At 37.0% G+C, this 23689-nt stretch overlaps 1 protein-coding gene across 1 annotated transcript in view; it reads left to right on the top strand.

The window, feature by feature from the left end:
- Window positions 1-23689, top strand: part of PDE3A (phosphodiesterase 3A) — a gene marked incomplete at its 5' end in the record, with an annotated part of 324361 nt that overhangs the window by 288691 nt on the left and 11981 nt on the right. Inside the window, 7 exon segments of the mRNA NM_213736.1 lie at window positions 3199-3353; window positions 5053-5190; window positions 11957-12068; window positions 19628-19741; window positions 19885-20084; window positions 21954-22157; window positions 23089-23244. Of these exon segments, the coding sequence (NP_998901.1) occupies window positions 3199-3353; window positions 5053-5190; window positions 11957-12068; window positions 19628-19741; window positions 19885-20084; window positions 21954-22157; window positions 23089-23244 (1079 nt within the window).

Genomic DNA, 23689 nt, shown 5'->3' with positions numbered 1-23689 from the left:
ATCTAAATCATCCATAATCCAACTACCTAGTGTTAGTCATAGGTTAAATTTTGATGCATAGCTCTCCAAAATGTTTCTATACATCTAGACACAAATGAATATTTTTTAAAAGAGAGGCCATTTTAGTTAATATGTAGATCTCTGTAGAAATGTTATTTTACCTTGGGGCCTTTGGCAAGGCATCAATTTTAGGGTACTCTCTGGAGATCTCCATTGCAGATTCTGAGAAATGACCCTGCTTAGATCACTATAAGCTGGTTCAAAAAGTTTTTCTTTGAGGCAGTATTATGGAGAACTTCAGAAAATCAGCTTTGGAGACTGGTTTATATCCTGATTCAGCTACCAACTCATTTGTAATCTCTTTGTCTCAGTCCCTTCATCTGCAGATTGGAGATAATAATGGTACTTACCAAACAGGATTATTGCGAGAATTTAATTACTAAACCACATAAAGCACTTATTATAGTATCTTGCTCACTGTAAGTGGTTAGTGTTTGCTGCCATAATTACTATAATAATTATTATTTTTATCGATGCAACCCTAGGGACTTGTTTTTGTTAGAGCTGAACATTAACAAGGTAGGGAAAAAATGGCTTTCATGAACTTGATATTTTAGGATGACAGAAGTACCTTAAAATGATTCTTAATTATCTGCTCTAGCAGTTCTTGATAGATACTCCATATATATTGATTTTTGTCTACCAGAATGGTGTGCTATGACAGTGGACAAAGGTACAGGGACATAAACAAGGAAAAAATCAAAAGGAGAATTCTCAGAGTTCCTGTTGTGGTGCAGCGGAAACAAATCCGACTAGGAACCATGAGGTAGCGGTTCGATCCCTGGCCTCCATCAGTGGGTTAAGGATCTGGCATTGCTGTGAGCTGTGGTGTAGGTTGCAGGTGTGGCTCAGATCTGGCATTGCTGTGGCTATGGCGTAGGCCAGCGGCTGTAGCTCTGATTCGACCCCTAACCTGGGAACCTCCATATGCCACAGGCGTGGCCCTAAAAAGACAGAAGACAAAAAAAAAAAAAAATAGCTCTGTGTGGCTATTATCTGATACTGTCTCACTCTAAAGACTCAAAATATTCCCTTCTCAGTGTCCCTGATCTCTGACTTTACTGAGGCTGATGGAACAAGGGAAATATTTCCTTCTTACCTTTGAGTGTGCTTCTTCAATTTTCTGCACATTCTGGGGTTGAAACATGTCAATTATATTTTCATATTATGTCTGAATCTAACATAGAAGAAGTTGTATAGGAAGGGTGGAAGATGAGTCCTTGGAAATGTCCTTCAAGTTACTCCTGATTGGAAAAGGCTACATAACAAAAGTCATTGTTGACCAGACCTAGACTGCCCAAAGCAATCCTCAAACAGAGTTAGAGAAAATATGTTTCCTGACTTCAAGATGCAAATCATAGTAATGGAGATAATGTGGTGCTGGCATAAGGATCAGCAAATAGAATCAAATGAAATTGAGTAGAAAGCCTGATATGAGACCCACACCTACATAGTCATTGAACTTTCAACAAAGATCCAGGAGTTCCATTTGTACCTCATCAAGTTAAGAACCTGACTAGTATCCGTAAGGATGCGGATCTGATCCCTGGTCTTGCTCAGTGGATCAAGGATCTGGCATTGCCGTGAGCTGTGGTGTATGTTGCAGACACAGCTCAGATCTGGTGTTGCTGTGGCTGTGGCAAAGACTGGCAGCTGCAGCTCTGATTCAACCACTAGCCAGGTGAGGCTGTACAAGGACAAACAAAACAACAACAACAGAGATCCAAATTCCCAATCCAGTGGGGCTGGGAAAAAAAATGAAGCTGACCCCCTACTTCCCACCATATGAAACATTATCATGAGATGGAGCACAGACCTAACTGTAAAAGCTAAAACAATAAAGCTTCTGAAAGAAAACACGGGAAGATATCTTTGTGACTTTGGGAGAGGTGAAGATTTCACAGGCCATGGAAAGGAAACCATAAAACAAAGAAAAAAAATAATAAAGCTAGACTTCACCAGAAGTAGCGTATAGAAACTCAGGTCAGACTTCCTGAGTTCAGTTCTCGTTGCAGAATTTACCAGCTCTGTGCTCTTGGGCAATTTACTTAGCCTTTCCGGGCCTCAGTTTCCTATCTGCAGAGTGCTAAGAGTAATGGAATAAGGCAATGGTACCTGCCTCCTAGGCTTGTTGAGAAGATTCAGTGTGTTAGTACAAATAAAGTGCTTCCCTTTGTATCCAGCACATAACAAGCACTCTATAAATTTCATTTAGGTACTTTATTCAGCTCTGAGAATCTTCTTGAGGTCTTTACCCCAGAACTGTGTTCTTCAGAGACTTGATATTACCTGGTTGTCCCCTAGTTTAGCACAGTTTAGTGCTGACTGCAGTGGGAGACAGTGGAGAGGGGCAGAGAAGGAAGGAAGCCACAGCCCCCCTGGGGATTGAGACTGGACACATAGGACCTGGCATGCTCTTTAGCACATGCTCTGGCTTGTATGTTCTTTGTTTTGGGGTGTCAACTCAATTTCTGTCATCCATGTGCCCATTGTAGAGTAGGGTTTTAGTCAGCTACTAGGTGGTTTAGTGTTTTGGGGCATGCATAAATGAAAAAGAAAGTCATAGGATTTTATATGATATAAATGAACTTATATGAAGCAGAAATGGACTCACATAGAAAACAAAGTTATGGTTACCAAGGGGAAATGGGAAGAATAAATTAAGAGTTTGGGATTAAAAGATAGAAACTACTATATATAAAATAGATGAACAACAAGGTCCTACTGTGTAGCACAGGGAACTATATTCAATATCCTGTAATAAACCACAATGGAAAAGATATATACTTGTGTATATATGTGTATATGAGTCACTTTGCTGTACACCAGAAACTAACACAACATTGTAAATCAACTATACTTCAAATCAAAAAAGAGGTAACTGGAAAGTCATTTTAAAAGGTTATTGAGGGATTATTGAATGTCATATAAATCACAGATTAAAATTCCATCTATTTTGTTGGGCTAAAAATTGTATACTTTGTCTCTTCCCTATGATCCTATATTCTTGGTGTGGAAGCTTATGAAGGCAGCATTTCCCTAAACACTATATTTACCATATGCAGTTTAGGCATATTCACTTAAATGGGACCCTTTTTCCATTGCTAGTTGCATGATAACCTGTTCTCTTAATTGCAGATGACACCGCTCAAGTTACCTCTGATTATGAAACCAATAACAACAGTGATAGCAGTGATATTGTACAGAATGAAGATGAGACTGAGTGCTCCAGAGAGCCTCTGAGGAAGGCATCAGCTTGCAGTGCCTACACGCCTGACACCATGATGTTCCTGGTAGTCCCCCCCTCTCATTTAACTCATTATTGGAGAAATTGGTTTCTGTGACAGGGAGTGGCTTAGAGATAGATCCCTGTGTCACTAGGTTTGAAGATCTGTCTCACTCAGTTTACACATGTATGATAGCCCTTGCTATATGTAGCAATGTAATTTTTCTCTGTCCAAATCTTAATGATCTCTTAATGGTTCCATTGTTTAGTGATTAAAAACATAAGTATTCATCTATGCACCTGATTATAAGTATTTCTTAACCCAATATAAAAATGGAAGTATTCATAGCAAAATGAGTTATTTCATTCAGTAAAACAATATTTTATAAAAATCAATCAAAATAAAATATGCTAGTTATCTTAGGGCTTCTAAGTATATTGGTTTTTCTCTAGTACCTCCTTGATTTAGAAAGGCAATATTTATTTTTTGCTATATTAAAGCAGGTTTATGTTGACACTTTTACCTATTAAAATATCTTTTAATGATGACTTATTTTGTGTGTTTAAAGAGATCCACTTAAAGATGATAAAAGCATACCTTTGAGTCTTGTTAATTTGGGGGAGTTAGCAAATGGTAGAAAATAGTTGACTGTCATATGATTATCAATTGCTGCTATTATCATTTTTCTTTTACCTAATCTACTGTTTATACTTTTAAATCAAAGAGATTGTCAGATAAAATAACTTGAATGTTTTCTTACCCTCATTATCCTTATTTTAAAATTTTTTGGGGGAATTCCCACTGTGGCACAGTGAAATGAATCCAACTAGTATCCATGAAGATGAGGGTTCAATCCCTGCCCTTACTCAGTGGGCCAGTGATCTGGCATTGCTGTGAGTTGTGGTATAGGTCACAGATGAGGCCTGGATCCCCGGTTGCTATGGCTATGGTGTAGGCCAGCAGCTGTAGCTCTGATTCATCCCCTAGCCTGGGAACTTCCATAGGCACTGGTGCAGCCCTAAAAATCAAATAAATATATAAATAAAGATTTTTTGGTAACTAAACTCTTAAGAATGTCCTCATTTGGTACCAATTATAAAATGTCTTTGCATTTATATGGTGGATTTTTTCTTTTTTGGAAACCATGATTCACATGAATTAAAGTCCCTGAAAAAATATAGTAATTGTAATTCTACAGGATTAATGCTGATTTTGAAGCAATAATACAAATTAGACCCATAGAGTAGGGGATTAACTCCCCCTCCCCACTTATGGGTTTCTTTTGAGAGTCTAATGTAAGCCAGGAATGCTCATCTCAGAAAAATTTGCATGAACATAAAAAGAAATAAATTTGCATACAACTTCAGAGTTTTCTGATGTCCTTGAATCTTTAGTAACTCCACAGAAGACTAAAAAGCAATTATATCAATTTATAAAAGAAACATCCTTTTTTTTTTTTTTTTTTTTTTTTTTTTGCTATAGTGTATACGAACCAGCAATAGGCAGGCACCTAATAATGTAAAATTCATGGTCTGACACAGCATTAAGAGCTTTTCTCCTTACTTTGCAGTCAATGCTTTGTTCATTTTTTTTTGAATATCACTCATTTACCCTAAAGTTATAAGTCATTTATTTCAAGTAAACTCCATTGTTGAGTTGGACTCACCAAAGAAAACACAAATTGCTTTGTAGAAAAGCTGCATGTTGTTAAAATATTTTCATTTCATGAATGTCCTGTTGACCAGGAATGTCCTGTTTATTACAGGACAAACCAATTCTTGCTCCTGAACCTCTTGTCATGGATAATTTGGACTCAATTATGGAGCATCTAAATACTTGGAATTTTCCAATTTTTGATTTGGTGGAAAAAATAGGAAGAAAATGCGGCCGTATTCTTAGCCAGGTAAGAAATGCATTCATACCTATGGCTTTAAATGGAGGGGAAAAATTTCTTGTTCGTTTAAAGCTCTGTACATGCTTAATATTCATGGTGAGTATGAGGTGGAGAAAGGAAATTTTAGTACCCAGCATTCTGTAGCTTCCTTGGCAGTGGGATAATAGAAGAAGCTGGAAATTCAAGTGAGTGGAATATCATATTCTGCAATTAAACTATTAATGGATAATTTCTAAGACAAAATGGAGGGGGCCATGGATACACAAGCAAGGTGGAGAAATTATCTAAATGCATAGAATTCAGCAAAAGCAAAGCCGATGCAAACTCTCAAAAGAAGAAAGCTGACAATTTGCAAACACTGTTTTATTGTCTAATTATTTCCAATAATTTTTTAAACTTCTGAATAGTACAGTACTTAGACTTTATCAAAAACAAGATACCATGCAGAAGTATTTTACCCTGGTGTGAGAAACATATTAAGTAGTATTCTCTGTATGTTAATATGGAAAAAAATACCATTATGCATCACAAGAAATATGAAATGTGAACTATTGCTGCGTAACAATCCTTATTTTGTCCCCTTAAATATTTTTTCCTTAAGCCAGACTACTTTCAAGTTTTCTCAAATAAAGAAATGTCTTATTTCCCTGAGGGTGAAAGAAAACATCTAAAAATTAATAATTAGAGGAGTTCCCATTGTGGCTCAGTGGTAATGAAGCTGCCTAGTATCCATGAGGATGAGGGTTCAATCCCTGGCCTCGCTCAGTGGGTTAAGGATCCAGCAAGGCCATGAGCTGTGGTATAGGTCATAGATACGGTTCACTTTGAATCCAGTGTTACTATGGCTGTGGTATAAGCTGGCAGCTGCTTATACCTCCTAGACTAGGAACTTCCACATGCAGTGGGTGTGGGCCCAAAAAGAAAAAAAAGAAATTAAGAATTTTAACATGTTTATTCTCAATAAATGAAATAAAATGGATATCCTCTGTTATTGAGCACCTATCAAAATACATACTCTTAATTAGTGAGGATGATGTAATGATGTTCATCAGCTTATTTGAAAAATGTTTTAGGTGAGTTCTTATAGGTTGAATAAATAGCACAGCAGAGATACTGAAGACTACCAGACTTGGGAATATAAGATGAAGGTGAGAGTTCAGAGCCCAGATTTATTGGAGCCCCTCACCCTTCCCTATGAAACACTAGAAGAGAAGTCCCTCACTAGACTGGTTTCTACTCTGTGCATCAGAGTTGGGCTTTCTTCTGACCTCTGAACAAGTCTCTTTGGTGTAAGTGTTGCACCAAGGCTCTTTGCCAGGAAGCAGTATTTATTCGTGCTGGCACTGGCTCAGCGGATTCATATCCAAAGGCTGAGCCCCGAACGCAGAAGGGGCACTGTCTTATATACCCTCCATTATTTTCCCTTTTACATTTTGGTCCCTTTGTCCCCCTTAAAGGATAACATAACATTCTGTAAATTCTGGTTGGATGGTCTATGTTACAAAGTTGCACATCGATACTGATTATGTCTTGCTGCCTCAGAGTCACCCATGCACACACAGATGCTGGTTATGACACATTGCCTTCTCTTTGCTCTGGGAGGGCCCTTACCACTAAGGATTCCTGATCTGTGAACATTTGAAGGAGAATATAGAGGGGCCTTTCCCTCTACTGTTCAGTTCCTCAAACATGAAATGCTAGTCTAGTCCTCAAGAAGAAAAATGTGTCCCTGCATTAAAGGAACTCCTATTCCAATAGGAAAATTTTAATATGTGTCCAAACACTGTCATTTCAGAAGTTCCCATTGAGGCTTGGTTAAGAACCCAACTAGTATCCATTGAGGGTACAGGTTCGATTCCTGGCCTTGCTCATTGGGTTAAGGATCTGGTGTTGCAGTAAGCTGCGGTGTAGATTGCAGATGTGGCTTGGATTCCACATCGCTGTGGTTGCTGTGTAGGCCGGCAGCCACAGCTCTGATTCCACCCCTAGCCCAGGAACTTCCAAATGCCACAGGTGCAGCTGTAAAAAGAACATAAATATTGTCAGTTCTGCTTGCTGCGTACAAATGCTAAAATGCTGGATGGTTTAGGAAGTTAAAATAACTAGAGTCTCTATAACATGCAGTTGTCGCCTCTACTTGGACTTTGTTCTGACCATGAACCTGGTTAATATCCCTTTCTTTTTTCTTAAAAGAATGTTATTAAGGTAACATTGTTTTATGGCATTACCTTCACAAGTATCAGGTGCACATCCTATTTCTACTTCTGTTTACCCTACTACATTCTCACCACCAACAATGTACTTTCCAGCTGACACCAGGCAGTTGACCCCCCCTTTCCCTGTTCCCCCCCCCATCACTGCTCCGTTCTCTCTGTCTGTATGTTTGTTTTTATTCGGTTTTGTTTTTTCGTTCTATTCCACATATAAGTGAAATAATGTGGTATTTGTCTTTCCCTGTCTGACTCTGTTCACTTGACAGAATAGCCTCAGGGTCCATCCATGGTTTTGCAAATTAATAATCCCATTCTTCTTTTCCTTCTTCTCAGTACTGAGCAGCTCGCTGATCTTGAGAGCAGGGTTAAGGGCAGCTGTTTCCTTCGGTCCACCTCTGCCTCACTCCTCAGGACTCCTCCAGGGAGGTTTTGTACCCACTCTGAAACCCATGGCACACAGAATTCTGGAGGTGTGATTTTACCTGGAGGTACTCCTATAATGTTGCCACAAGAAGCTGTGGCAGTGGGCAGGAAGTCATCTTTCTCTTTTACTGGAGAATGTGTTCTCTGGTATGGAGAAAAACCTCACCTTGTTTTATATTTTATACATATGTCATAGACTTCCCAAAACTCTCAGTTGAATCTTCAGAGTGACTTATGATGCAGGTATTTTTTTACATCTCTACTTGACAGAAGAAGAAACTAAGACCTCTCAAGAGAACTTAACATTGCTCATCTAAAGTCATATGGGAAATACTGGCCCCAGGATTTGCTTATTGGAAGTCTGCTTATTGGAAGCCTCCTTATTGGAAGTCCAACTTTTTAACCTTCATTTCAAATTCCTTTCAGTCCCATAAAATGCATTTATTTATTATATTCTGAAACTCTCCACATAGAGAGTCTGAGCAAGTAGGAAGTGGTTATAGCAGTTGGTTTTCAGCTCAGGTGAGAATATATCAAATATCATTGCAGATACCTAGCTCCCCTTGAAGTTTTGTGAACCGGGGGTGGGAGGGTGGAACTTGACCAGCTTTGCCACAAAATGTTTTCTAAGAATTATGAAGACAAGTAGACAATAGAAAGATTAGAGATAATTAACAGTTAGATTTTGGCAAAATTCATTAATGTATCTTTTTTTCCAGTTATCTTTCAAAAATAAATACCTAACTGCATGACTCTTATTATGTCACTGTTTATACTAATTTACAAAATATTGAACTTGGAGAAAAAGAAACTTTGCCTTGCTAGGTAGAACTTTATGGGGTTATTTTTTTTTATCTTATTTGAGTTTATAAGCACAAAAATCATGAAATTTGCACTGTATAAAAGGCATATTTTTTGCAACTTAGTAAGACTTTAGGACAGCTGAAATGAATTAACTTGAACATTCCAAGAAATCACCTTTTGGCTGAAACTACACAGAAAAAGTCTTACATCAAAAGACTTTTAAAGAGACATATGTGCAATGGAAATGACTGCTCAGCCTCAGTATACTGCCTGCCTTTTTGATGATTATCATGTTTATTTTAACAAATTTAAAAGGACATAATTCAGATTTTGAAGTAGTATTTACTTTTTTCGGTTACCAATATTTACCCTGTTAACAGTGACTTTTCTTTATTTATGAGTTTGGATCATTGGCTGTTGATCTTTAACAGATTCTTGGTGAAAGTTCTATTTTAAAAACATACTCTAAAATAATCTTGTCTTAATTTTTTAAGTCATTTTTCAAATGTTTTTAGAGAATAATAGGAAACTTTAGTCATTTGCAATCCTAATGATACTGCTTTTCAAATAATGGTGATAGGATTTGAAGCAGTTAAGATTACACAATCTGAAGCTGTGTTTGGCTTGAATTCTGGTCTGGTAATGTGTCAACTATGTGATCTTTTATAAGTCAGTCAACTTCTCTGTGCCTCAGTGTCCTCAGCTTTCAAATGCTGATAAGTAAGAGTGTCATATCATAAGGTTCTATGTGGATTAATTAATGTGAATAATTAATATGTGTAAACTCCTTAGACCAGGCATTAAACTTATCATATGTCATTATGTGTGTGTGTGTGTGTGTGTGTGTGTGTGAGATATGCTGCAATTGCCATTGGGATATGAATAATTATTATTAAAGTAACATGCACAGTTAAATCCACTGGATATTTATAAACAACTCAAATATAGTTTAAATCAATAGTAAGGAGAAATAACTAAAAGACTAGTGTGAAATACGACAAAAACAGCAAACTGAACTTTCTACTGTGTTTTTAAAGATAGGAGGTAGGGATGTTATGTTACATGGAAAAAAAGGGGAAAATTAAATATACTTGCTATTCAGATGAAAAAAAAAAGCACATATAATGTACATACTCTGTTCCCCAACCAGCAGCCACATGCTCCTTTTAAAACATAAGTCAAATGAACACACTTTCCCTGCTTGAGTCTCTTTAATGTCTCCCTATCTCACTCAGTGTAAAAGTCCTCATAATGGTCAGTCAGTTGTCAGACTCCAAGATTGCAATCCATCCCACCCACACCACACTTAGTAAGTTAAATTTTACTGCTGTACTTATTCATTCTCTTCTAGCCATGCTGGCCTTACTATTTCCTGCATATACCAAACATACCTCAGGGCCTTTGCATTGTCTTTTTCCTCTGTTCAGAAAACTCTTTCTGCAGATATCCCTATACCTCACTCTGCATTTCCTTCAATTATTTCTCAAAATCACCTGAATATGCTTTTTTTAACCACCATATTTAAAAGAGCGACTGCCATGTCCGCCCTGCACCCCAATCTGCCATCCCTGCTCCCCTTTTTTCTCTTTCCATATAACATCACTTTCAGTAATAGCATATACATTATTATGTCTATGGTTTTTCTTGTTTTTGTTTATTTTTGCCTTTTAGGGCTGCACCCACAGCATATGGAGGTTTCCAGGCTAGGGGTCAAATCAGAGCTGTAGCCCCTGGCCCACACTACAGCCACAGCAATGCGGGATCTGAGCACACGTCTGTGACCTACCCATAGGTCACTGCAATGCCGGATCCTAAACCCACTGAGTGAGGCCAGGGGTTGAACCTGCGTCCTCATGGATGCTAGCCAGGTTCATTTCCATTGAGCCACAATGGGAACTGCAATTATGTCTATGGTTTACTGGCCACCCCTGCTAGACCATAAGCTCTGTTAAGAAAAACTTCTTTATTTTCTTCACCTACATGTATGCATCATACATGGAAATTTTTCTTTTTTTTGGAAAATTGTTTTGAACAGAGTAGGCCCTCAATACATATGCTGAATAAATGCTTTTAGTTATATATATGTGTATAAATGTATACAAATACATACATAACATATAACTAATGAACATTATATACAATTAAAAGAATAGTGAATTTGAATAGATTTAAAGTCAATAACAAAAAATAGAAATTTATGAAGTAATATGTCAAAATTTTAGAATAAATATTTCTCTTTCAAGAGAATTTTAAGAAGGAATGCAAATAACAAAAGGAATGAATAATTCTTTCTTAAAGTCTTCTGAATTATAACCAATACTGTGCCTTCGTGACATAAAGTGAAGCCACTTAAAATGGTACTATACTCCATTCTGCCACATGAATAACCATTTCTCTCCCCATTACCTTCTTCTATGCTTTTTCATTTTTTTTCTTTCTCTACCATTTGCATATCAAGTATGCCAATTAAATCCAAAGATATTTACTTAAATTGAATCTTGGGAGCTATGAAAGTAATTGGAAGGAGACCAGATATTCAGGGTAGAAAGAAGACAAGAGAGGAAAAATAGTTTAAAAATTTTTATTTGTACTGGATTAGAAGAAACCTTTTTCTCTCTGTATTTCGGTCAAGGCAACCTTTTCTCTCATCAGTCTCTCCCCTTATTCTTCACTGAGTCACAACTCTGAATCCTTTATCCTCTGGAAAGCTTTTAAAATTTATTTCAAAAATTAGTCCAGGAATTCCTGTTGTGGCTCAACATGTTAAGAACCTGATTAGTATCCATGAGGATGTGGGTTCAAACCCTGTCCTTGCTCAGTGGGTAAGGATCAGGCATTGCCCTGGCTGTGGCATAGGTATGGCAGCTACAGCTCTCCTTTGCCTCCTAGCTTGGGAACTTCCCTATGCTATACGTGCAGCCCTAAAAAAAAGAAAAAAAATAAAATTAGTCCAAATTAAAGCTTTCTCTCATTCTTTACATAGCACATAGTATATCTTATACAATTAATAATTTAGTAAGTATTAATTTCTAATTATTGATATCACACATCATTTAGTACCTTGATAGGTTTTTACAATGTATACTGGGTTTTTGCTTGGCTGTTTCTTAGGTGTATGTCAGTCCCTTTAAAAACAGGTTATATGCCCCCCATCAGGGACTACAAGGCTGGAACTTTGGGGTCTTCAATATCTTGATCCGATGTTCCCAGTAGGTGTCTCTATAAGCAGTAAACTAATATGGTTGATGGAATATATCCTTTTTTCCCCATTTTTTGCTTTATGCCTAACACTCATCAAAGGATGTTTTATAAGTCTTTGTCTTTCTTTTTTACAGGTATCATACAGACTTTTTGAAGACATGGGTCTCTTTGAAGCTTTTAAAATTCCAATTAGAGAATTTATGAATTATTTTCATGCTTTGGAGATTGGCTACAGGGAAATTCCTTGTAAGTATAACAATTAAAATGTTTAAAACCCATCCAATTTGCTATGGAGTAATGAGATACTGAATTATTAGCAGCTAGCACAGAATTATATATCGTAAACACCCCATATGACCACATGGTATAGTGATTCAGAGATAAAAGTTTCTATTAGAATCCTGGTCCCAGAGTTCCTGTCATGGCTCAGCGGTAACAAACCCGACTGGTATCCGTGAGGATGCAGGTTTGATCCCTGGCCTCGCTCAGTGTGTTACGGATCTGGCAATGCTGTGAGCTGTGGAGTAGGTCTCAGACACAGCTCAGATCCCGCGTTGCTGTGGATGTGGCATAGTTGATTTGACCCCTAGCCCAGGAACCTCCATAAGCCAAGGATATGGGCCTAAAAAGACTCCTGGTCCTTTTATATATCCCTGGGTCTTACTTAAGCTCTTCATGCCTCATTTCTTAACCTGTAAAATGGGGATCATAATATCTGCTTCATAGAATTGTTGTGAGGATGGATGAGGTGATAATTCTAAAGGGGTTATAACAGTGTCTTGCTAATAATAACTCTAATTTAAGTGTGTGTTAAATAAATAATGTTAAACTTCCTTTAATTAGGTGAGTTCTCAAGCTTTGCACTGGCATAACAGAGTTAAAGCACTAGCTATTGAAGTTTTTCAGTGTAAGATAAACGTGGCTGGGTGTAGAGGAGAGTAGAAGGATGATCTAGTCCATGAAACAGAAAAGCGGAGACATCTGGAAGCAGTTCTGGAGAAATTATTAGGAACACTTAAAAAAGCAGATAGGGAGTTCTCATTGAGGCTCAGCGGGTTATGAACTGACTAGTATCTATGAGGATGTAGGTTCAATCCCTTGCCTCGCTCAGTGGGTTAAGGATCCAGCGTTTCCGTGAGCTGCAATGTAGGTTGGAGATGCGACTCAGATCCCAAGTAGCTGTGGCTCCAATTCGACCCTTAGCCCAGGAACTTCCATATGCCAGCTATAGCCCTAAAAAAAAAAAAAAAAAAAAAAAAAAAAAAAAAAAAAAAAAATCAGGTAGATGTGAAGACCAAAGGAAAGGGACAACTAAGAGTTCAAATTTAAGAACTTTGAATATTGTGAGAATAAGCTCATCATTTATAATCATGAGCAGTTGGAACACATAGGATGTATTAAATTTCAATATGTAGCATTTCACATGTCCTCAGAACACATAAGTAGAATCATTCTAAATGCTACGTAATAAAAGGAACTGGAAAAAATGTCTATAAATCCAGTCAGAATCACATGGAACTTTTAGGAAATAAATGCATAGAAAGAAAACTAGGAAAACATAGTATCTTGGTTGGAGTACATGTTATTTAAATCATATTTTAACTTTTTGGGTTTTTTTTTTTTTTTTTTTTTTCTATTTTAGGGCCATACTTGCAGCCTATGGAGGTTCCCAGGCTAGGGGTCGAATTGGAGCTACAGCTGCCGACCTACGCCACAGCCACAGCAATGCTAGATCCAAGCTGAGTTTATGACGTACACAACAGCCCATGGCAATGCCTGCGACCTACACCACAGCTCACAGAAATGCCAGATTCTTACCCCACTGAGCGAGGCCAGGGATCGAACCAGCAACCTCATGGTTCCTAGTTGGATTCATTTCTGCTGCACCATAACGGGAACTCCATGTTTTAAGTTTTTACTTGGTCTGATGTACCTTGGACTTTAGAACCCCATGTCTGTCTGTGGTTGCAAGGAGCTGAAGTTAAATACAAATTATGTGGAGCTAGAACATGGGTAGACAGAAGGAGGTAGGAAACTGACCAAGTGATCCATTATGTTGTTTTTCTAAATGCCATCCACATGCTACCTGGGAATGAAAATGCACAGTTGGAGTTCTCTTCATGGCTCAGCAGTTAATGAACCCAACAAGGATCCATAAGGAAGCCAGTCTGATCCCTGACCTCGCTCAGTGGGTTTAGGATCTGGTATTGCCCTGGGCTGTGGTGTAGGTCGCAGACGTGGCTTGGATCCCCTGTTGCTGTGGCTGTGGCATAGGCTGGCAGCTATAGATCCGATTTGATCCCTAGCCTGGGAACCACCTTATGCCACTGGTTTGGCCCTTAAAAAAAGGAAAGAAAATAAGAAAATGCACAGTTGATGTTGTGTAATGGGAGAGGAGAATGAGTTATTAAATCTACACATTGCATGATAGAAAAGGAGAATGAAGAATTACATCTACAAATGAGAATTTTTGGAGAATATGGGACCAAATACAGAGAGGAGATTAAGAGCATGGACATAGTGGGAAAGTCTGGCTGATGGGGCCATGGAAATGAGGAGGGAGCCATGAAAATGGGGTCATTTGGAAGGAGCTCAAGATAAAGCCTTGCTTTCTTACTACCACCTTCCTAGGGCCCACCCTGTTTGGATGTCAGTGACTGACCTAAGTGTTGGTGATTTCTCAAATGGTATAAAGTTACACAAATAAGCTTTTATAAAAAGGAAGCCCCAGAAAACACAAAGAACAGCTGGTCGTCAGACTAAATTTACAAATTAATATATTTCCAAGTATATTTTAGTAACATAACCAGCTATTGCCAAGTACCATTGAGTTCAAACTACTAACTTTTCTCTAGATAGTATATCATTAAATAATAAAGTTGACTAGTATTTATTTAAATGTAAAAAGTTTTCAGGTTCTATTTTTATTCATTTTTCCATTTTCCTATTACATATGTATATGTTATAAGTAAACAGATATTTTTCCTCAAATAGTAGGTTTTTTTGTTCCACATGAAAAGAATTTGTTATAATAACCTGACTTGTTCTCCTAAAAGTGCCAGATACATTCCAAAAGAGAATATCTTCTCAAAGAGAAGTTTTAGCTTAATTGAGGATCACTTTTAAGTAATAATACTTTGTATGTTGTAGGGTTGTAAATTTAGACTAATACAGATATTTACTAAAAGCTTTATTTACCATTAATTAAAATTAGCATGTACAAGAGTTTGTTGCAGTCTACTAATTTAACATTTACTCCTAGAAAACTGTGTTTCTAATGGTGCTATCTAAATAAACCCATAACTAAATGAAAAAAGCTTGAGGGTAATCAAAATGGGGTTAGACTAACTTTAATGTGACAATGAGTGGAAACACTAAAAACTAAAATTGTATTATAGTTCTAAGTATACCATTAACAATTTCCAAAAGAAGAGAGAAAGTATGAAAGCTTTTAAATTTGTACCCAGAACTCTTACTAAAATCTGAAAAGTCTAGATTTAGAGATGATAGCTAGATGAGAGATAGGTAATTTCATGGAGCAGCAGTGGGTAAAATTATAAAGTAGGCAACTCACTGATAGAAATGTGATAGCAAAAGTTATTTGTTCAGTAAATATTAGGATAAATTATATTCAGTTGCGCAGAAAGTAGTGTTTGATATTGTTCATAGTCCTTCTCAGATGGGCATTTGGCTAGTAAAGATGATAAATCATCAGGTCATATTCATTCATGGATTCAAACTTACTCTCAAGAGTCATTTTTCTATTTTCAAAGACTTTCATCTCCAAAGTATATTTTTCCTAGTACTCTTATTCTCATTAGCCAAGTTTGAGAAGTGGGGAGGATGCCCCAGAAATACCTGCAGTCATGTACTATTTAATAGCGGCAATGAGAATAGTCTTGCTCAACCTATGTTTAGTTCAGTTCAATTAAACTGTATGTGATGTGCCCACCAGTTTTCAAGCTGGACGTGATGTGATAGTAGCTAGATGGGCAGAACTATCACATATTAGCTCTGTTTCAAAGGAAAAAAAAAAGTCTGAAGTCTCATTTCTGTTCTTTAGTACTTTACCTCACCCTTTGGAGAATAGGAGCATGGAGAATTTAAAATGGAAAACCTACAAATTGAGGTCTAAAAAATCTGTAAAGATTTTACATACAACTCCAAACTTCTTTATCAGCCCTGTGATTGAGGGATAAGGGGAAAGTGAGAAAACAATAAGGAGAAAGTAGGAAAACAATTATATCAAGACAAAAGAGGGAGATGGGCAGGCTCTGGGAAAGGGTAGAGCAGGTGATGTGTTCATGTAAGAAATTACTAAGGGATTTGTCCAAAATGCAGAGATGGAGGAAGAGGATGAGAATACTAATGATAAAATAATAGCTCTGATGTTATTCCTTATCCCTGTGTGGCCTACTACGACCAGAAAAAGAAGAACAGTCTTTGAGCATATTTGCTTGTCAGTCCCCTGTGTTGATCTAGCTCGTGTCTTTCCTGGGTGTCTTTGCTCCCAAGTTGGTCACTAGAGAATTCTTGGCAGGAGCAACAGTGATACCAGCACTTGGCACAATATTTGCACATAGCACATGTGAAGTAAATATTTGTTTAATAAACATGTTAATAACTACTTGAAGGCAGATGGTTTTTTCCATCCTGCTAAGTCATAGTGACAAGGTAATTCTTTTAGATCTCTACATGCATAAAGATAGATGATACATACATACATGTATACATAGGTACATGCATACATAAATATGTAGATAGATACACAGATGTATTTAAGGAGTTAGGTTTGGTTAGCTACTGTTTTATTCAGTACTTTTTTTTCTTTTTTATAGCCGCACTTGCAGCATATGAAAAGTTCCCAGGCTAGGGGTCAAATCGGAGCTACAGCGGCAGGCCTACACCACAGCCACAGCAACACCAGATCTGAGCTGTGTCTGCAACCTTTCTTAACCCCCTGAGTGAGGCCAGGGATTGGACCCACATCCTCATGGACACTATGTTGAGTTCTTAACCCTCTGAGCCACAATAGGAACTCCTCATATAGTGCTTTTGAACCTACACTTAAAAGCAAAAAGTTTTTTTTATTTTCTATGTACTATCTTCACCTAGTTTTTTAATCAAGATTATACTAAAATATGCTTGGCAGCTTTCTTCTTTTTAACTTTTATTTATTTTTAGTTTTTTATTTAAGTATGGTTAATTTACAATTTTGTATTAGTTTCAGGTATACAACAAAGTGACTCAGTTATGCATACAAATTTTTAAGACCCTTTTCCCCTTATAGTTTATTATAAAATATTAAGTATATTTTTCTGTATTATACAGTAGGTGCTTATTGCTTATCTATTTTATATATAGTAGTGTGTATCTATTAATCCCAGATTCCTAATTTACACCCCCTCTTCCCTTTGGTAGCCATATGTTTGTTTTCTATGCTTGTGGTGGGTCTGTTTTGTATATAAGTTCATTTTTATCATTTTTATTAAATTCCACATGTAAAGGATATCATATGATAGTTGCCATTCTCTGGTTTACTTAGTATGACAATCTCTAGGTCCATCCATCTTTTTTTTTTTTTTTTTTTTTTTTTAACATTCCCAGCACTAAATTATTTAGGTAGATAGTTTGTTCATTGAAAGCTTGTAAAAATTACCTAGAAAGCCTTCTGGACCTGGACCTTGGGGTGAGGAACAGGGCAGGAAGCAGTTCAGCTCAAGGACTAAAAGTTTATCTGTACTTGATGTTGTCTATTTCTCACCCCAGACAGGCTGGGCCAACACCTTGGTACTGCCCCCACCCACTCTTGCATTGCTGGGAGCAAGCACAGGTTTGCCTGATTTGCAGTACTAATGGTAATTACATCCACACAATAATCTTGGTTTGCCACAAGGGAAAAAGGAACTTAAGCTAGAAGCTCTCTCCTGAGATAGCCCCTTATAGTGACACTCTCTAACCAGACTGCATTTTCTTCCTCCAGCAGATCATTGCTGCCTTCTCCCTCCCAAGGGCTTAGCATAGCTTTTGTTTTAGCTCTCTGATTCTGTTCTTACAAATCCAGAATGGATTTTGAAACTGATAATCTGAGCTAACTCATCATCTTATTGGAAGAGCAATAATGTATTTTACGTGAATGGTCTTTACATTAATTGCAAGCTTATTACATACCAGGTACTTTAAAACAGGTTCTCTTCTGAAACTCTCACAGTCGTACTATGAAATGAGCACTATTATAGTCTTTGTATTTTTAAGACAAGAAAATGGGACTTAAAAGTTTTAAGTAACTCAAAATAATACAGGTGATACATATCAGCACAGAGACAAAATCAGACCTGTCCTAAATCCAGAAGCTTCTAGAGTGATCAACTTTGTACATAGCGTAGGTATAGACATAAAATGTCTTGAATCCCTTGAGACAGTCCGTATACAAAGACAGAGACTCCAGTTTGAATAACATTGTTCTTTTGAAACTAGGTAATATTGCTGTTCGCCTCTGATAATGATGCCCTGAACTGGTTTTGCTGTCTACCCCTCAGGAACCGAGGAGGTCTGCTTCTCAAACTTCTTCTGAAGACTTCTTCTCAAGCCCTCACTCAGCCCCTTACTGAATTCCTAGAGTGTTTACCCAAGAGTTAGCTACATGTTGTCACTTAAATACTGAGTTCTAAAAGTTGCCAGAAATGTGGGAAAATAGACACCATCTTCCTGTGTTCTCCCACATGCCACCAATACCTCAGATTTCATAGTTTCTTCTTTATGCCTCCTGACCAAGGAACAGGTGTTTCTCTCAAATTCCCATTATTATTCTGCTTGTTCTCTTCTTTTTATGCTCCTCCTCCTCTGATGAGTATTATTCAGAGATGTAATCTATTAGAGGGACATTGTATTATGGCTGGTCATTAGTAATAAAGTGTGTGAAGCTAGCATATTTAGGATAAAACATACCAATCAGTGAAGTATTATGAAAGGCCAGAAAAACGAGAGAAAAACATGGAAGAATTGCACAGAGAAAGAATGTGAGCCAGGAACACACTGCACCTTTGGTCAAGGTCCCATGGAAGCCGATCACACATGTACAAAAAGGACCCCTTCTCGTGAAAATGACATTTTATTACTAAGGAATTTGGTTCCCTTTGAAATGGCTCAACTCCCTACATCATTGAACAAAAAGGTTTTAATTTTTTCCCTTTAGGTATCTCCTAGAACTTTACTCTCAAACTGGAATTTCAAGATCAGAATACATTATTGATTTTGGTTTTGATTTTGCTTTGTGCATTTAGTCTACTTATCAAAGCTATATTATTCATTTTATTAGAGTGTTTTAAGAAAAGTACTATGTTCAGTTCACAAATTATATTGGGGTGCTGTTAGATATGAAATATTGAGTGGTATAGAGCACTATCTTACCTGCCAGATATATATCATGGATCTTTTATTTTATCCTCTGCATAGCTTATACAAGAGCATAGGTATAGGAACAAGCATGAACATTACAGCTGATTCACATGGTGAATTTCCTGTATATGTTAGGTTCCTGGTGAACTCTGGACACAGATGTTTTTATTTCACACATATGCATGCGCAATGTTGTGGGTTTCCTTTTTTTTTTTTTTTCTTTCTTGTTACTATGGATTTTATGGAGTAATGGAAGACTAATCACAAAGTATTTGTCCTAGAGTGTTTGGCTGCCTTTCACTGGGATATTAAAATGTTAGGACTAAACTATTTATCCAGTAGGTGGCGCTCTTAGTCCTTGGACCCCAAACTTCGCAGATGAATGACTTCCTTTGCATTGGTTTCAGATCATAACAGAATCCATGCCACTGACGTCTTACATGCTGTTTGGTATCTTACAACACAACCTATCCCAGGCCTCTCAACTGTGATTAATGATCATGGATCGACAAGTGATTCAGGTACGTCAGAAGTATGTCTGTGCTCCCTTGTAAATTAGAGGAACAGAAGAGTTTTGTTTTGTTTTGCTTTTTTAAAGGTAGTCACAGGAAATGATGTCAGTTTAATACTTTTTAAAAATTTTCTATTCATTTTCTCGTCTCAGATTCTGACAGTGGATTTACACATGGACATATGGGATATGTATTCTCAAAAATGTATAACGTGCCAGATGATAAATATGGATGTTTGTCTGGAAATATCCCTGCCTTAGAGTTGATGGCATTATATGTGGCTGCTGCCATGCATGATTATGATCACCCGGGAAGGACTAATGCTTTTCTGGTTGCAACTAGTGCCCCTCAGGTAAATATTTCAATTTTGATCAGGAGGAGTAATTCAGTTCCGAAATTTCTCCAAAGAAAATTAATTTTATAAATCTGACTTATAACAAGCCCCAATTGAATATGAGCCAAACTATATTCAGTCCTAAGATAAAATTATCAGGGATATCATGGTGTGTCCTCAGTTATTAATAGTGGGTATGGAACTTTACCCATGGGGATCCCTTCTCAATTTTCTTTTTAGGAAAAACTGCTTTAATTCATGTTAATGAATTTCCTCACTGAAGGAAATCTGACCTATACAAAAGTTTCTTTCTGAAAAGATTAGAGAACCAAATCTTTCTTGGTTCTCTAATTTAGGAATTAAAGGCATCTTTGTATATAAATTTAGCCTTATAAGAATGTAAGGCTTTTTTGGGTATAAATACCATTCCTTTGAAATATATTCACTATAACAATTACAATTCTTATGGCATTTCAATCATTTAGGAGGAATTAAAAATAAATTTCATTCATTTGGAGGATTTTTTTTTTTTTTTCTGCTTATTAGAGGCCACATACGCAGCACATGGAAATTCCCAGGCAAGGGGTCAAATCAGCTGTACCTGCCTGTCTACACCACAGCCACGTGGGATCCGAGCCACATCTGCAACCTACACCACAGCTCAGCAACACGGGATCCTTAACCCCCTGAGCAAGGCCAGGGATCAAACCTACATTTTCATGGATACTAGTTTGGTTCTTAACCAGCTGAGCCACAATGGGAACTCCCTTGAGGGAAATTTTTTACCTGAACAAAGTATTCCAAAAACAGTAACTTTTAAGAACCCCATCTTAGCATATATTTAAACGAGTATTTAGATATCTCCATTTATATAACTGAATTTAATGTTTCTTCTTGGTTTAATCAGCTAGACCCATGTTACTGAAAAATCTCAAGGTCTTGTTTTTCCTTAGAAAATATAGAGGCTAATCTGGTCCAATACTCTTTTTTTTAGGGGGGTGCTCTTTGTTTTTTACCCTATTTTCATCCATTTCTACAACCTCACTTATAGACTAGTCTAGAATTTTCTTCTAATCCACATGTAATACATCTATCCTGATTTTTTTCTACCTTAATTTAACTTCTTTCAGCATGTCTTTCACATATCAGAGTATATTTTCCCTAAAACAAAAAAATCCATTCGGATTTTCCTACACATGTATACATTTTTACTTGCCTCAATATTAATTTTTATGTGCTTGGTCTTTCCTTTTTGTCCTTATACCTTTTCACCCCCTGTCATTTATCTACCACGTAGTCTGCAAGCATTTTTTTAGGCAACTTCCTTTTCCTTTGCAGCTTCCCTCAGCACTAAAGAATTTCAAACAAGAGATATTTACTATGTAATATAAATTACCAAATAGAGGGTGATATTATTGCCTGTGGCTGATTGTAGTATAAGAATGTTTTGAACCATGGGCTTCTCCAGGATTCCATTCCTCTTTATTAGTTCTAGGTGTTTAACTAAAAGGAAGTCATTCTTATTCTAGATGTGGAAGTAACTAAGTTACTTCTTACGGATATTAGTATATTTGCATATTTTAAATTCCTTTGTATCCCACACACAAAAAATCTGATAAAGCTAACTCTAAGCCCTTCACTTGCAAGAATCTAAAGTTTCAAGGAAATGAACTTGATCTTACAAAAAGGAAATTTCACCAAGAAAAGGAAATAGTCAATGTATAAGTAATAACTAGCCATCATAAGATTACATTCCTATAAATTCCATGATAAAAGAAGATTCCAGAAGCTTTGCACATTCTCACTGGCTTTTATTTTTGTAATTTAGTCGAACTCCTAAAAAAGTTGAAACTAAAAGTTGAACTCTTCACTCTTGTCTTGGCCTAGGCGGTGCTCTACAATGATCGTTCAGTTTTGGAAAATCACCATGCAGCTGCTGCTTGGAATCTTTTCATGTCCCGGACAGAATATAACTTCTTAGTTAACCTTGACCATGTGGAATTTAAGCACTTCCGTTTCCTCGTCATCGAAGCAATTTTGGCCACCGACCTGAAGAAACACTTTGACTTTGTAGCCAAATTTAATGCCAAGGTAACTAGATTTGTACCTGTCTTCATTCTCTGACCTCAATGAAAGATGTCATGGAATCAAAGTGTTGAACAAAACTCATTTCTGTCACCTTATCTATGTCAACTGTGAAAATGAAATGCAATGAAATGTTTAACCAGAAGCAGATATATAGACATCGGTCCCTACCTGGAACCCTTATACATTGAGGTGCTGTCTGTATATATTTGCATATATTTTCAGTGCAGAGGATTGTGTTTTTGTTTTAGTTCTCATCTCTGTGGAATCCCAACACAAATTACCTAGCATTAGCAAAGGTCAAGAACCTAAAGCAGAGTGTCACCCATCAAACCTAAATGCCCCAATGTTAACTCAGGAAAAGTTCTTCTTATTTGTAAGCACATTGTCTAATAGTAATTTATAACAAATGCAGACATTAAAGAGCATTTATTTTAAATTCTATAATTAATCATTATCATTTGTAATTTTAGGTTTTTTTTGTTTTTTGTCTTTTCTAGGTCCAAACTTTTGGCATATAGAGGTTCCCAGGCTAGGGGTCTAATTGGAGCTGTAGCCACCAGCCTACACCAGTGCCACAGCAATGTCAGATCCGAACCACATCTGCGACCTACACTGCAGCTCATGGCAACGCCGGATCCTTAACCCCCTGAGCAAGGCCAGGGATTGAACCCGCAACCTCATGGTTCCTAGTCGGATTCACTAACTTCTGAGCCACAATGGGAACTCCTAATTTTTACTTTTTTGAGGAACAATTTATTTTACTATTAATTTATGCAGGCAACCCAATAAAATAATTTAAACAGTTGAGATGTTTCCCATTACTTGGTATTCTCATTTGCATGTGGTAGGAAAACAGTAAATATTCTGTTTATTCTTCTGTCCAACTTTTGCTTTCATGGAGGCAAAACGTGTTTTAATGTTGTCCCTCTAACAGGTGAATGATGAGGTTGGAATAGATTGGACCAATGAAAATGATCGTCTGCTGGTTTGTCAAATGTGCATAAAGTTGGCAGATATCAATGGGCCAGCTAAATGTAAAGAGCTCCATCTTCAGTGGACAGAGGGTATTGTCAATGAGTTTTATGAACAGGTAACTAACATAACTATTTCTCTTAATCCATATTTGGGCTGCTCACAATTTTCCTAAATCTTCCAAAAGCTATAAAAGTGTGAATCAGTCTATTTCATATTCAGGCTACCTTTAGAAAAGGCACTGGCCAGTTTTAATCAGAGGGTTATAAACTGACAAAAGTGTACTAAACTAGAAGCATAAAAGCTCTAAGATAAAGTTTATTTGCAAGTGTTTGGGGGGAAGAAGATGTTGAGATAATGAAATGACCTCAGGAAACATTAGGAAGACCCTTGAAATATTGTTCTTTTATAAATTTTTTTTATAATAGAAGCTAGGTTGAATTTATATGGCTGTATATATATCAGATTAAGTTCACTTACTTTTCTAATAAAGAACAGCTAATAAAAATGGCATTTTATTTGACATGATCATGTGAGAATTAACACACTACCAACAAAGCTAC

The sequence above is a fragment of the Sus scrofa genome, chromosome 5 (genome assembly GCF_054392235.1).
Source record: "Sus scrofa isolate SSC_HxYL_T2T_F1_AM1 chromosome 5, Sscrofa_HxYL_maternal_Yorkshire_Landrace_v2.0, whole genome shotgun sequence".
Lineage (NCBI taxonomy): Eukaryota > Metazoa > Chordata > Mammalia > Artiodactyla > Suidae > Sus > Sus scrofa.
The sequence above is the reverse complement of the archived record's forward strand: the minus strand, read 5'-3'. Positions and strand labels throughout refer to the sequence as shown.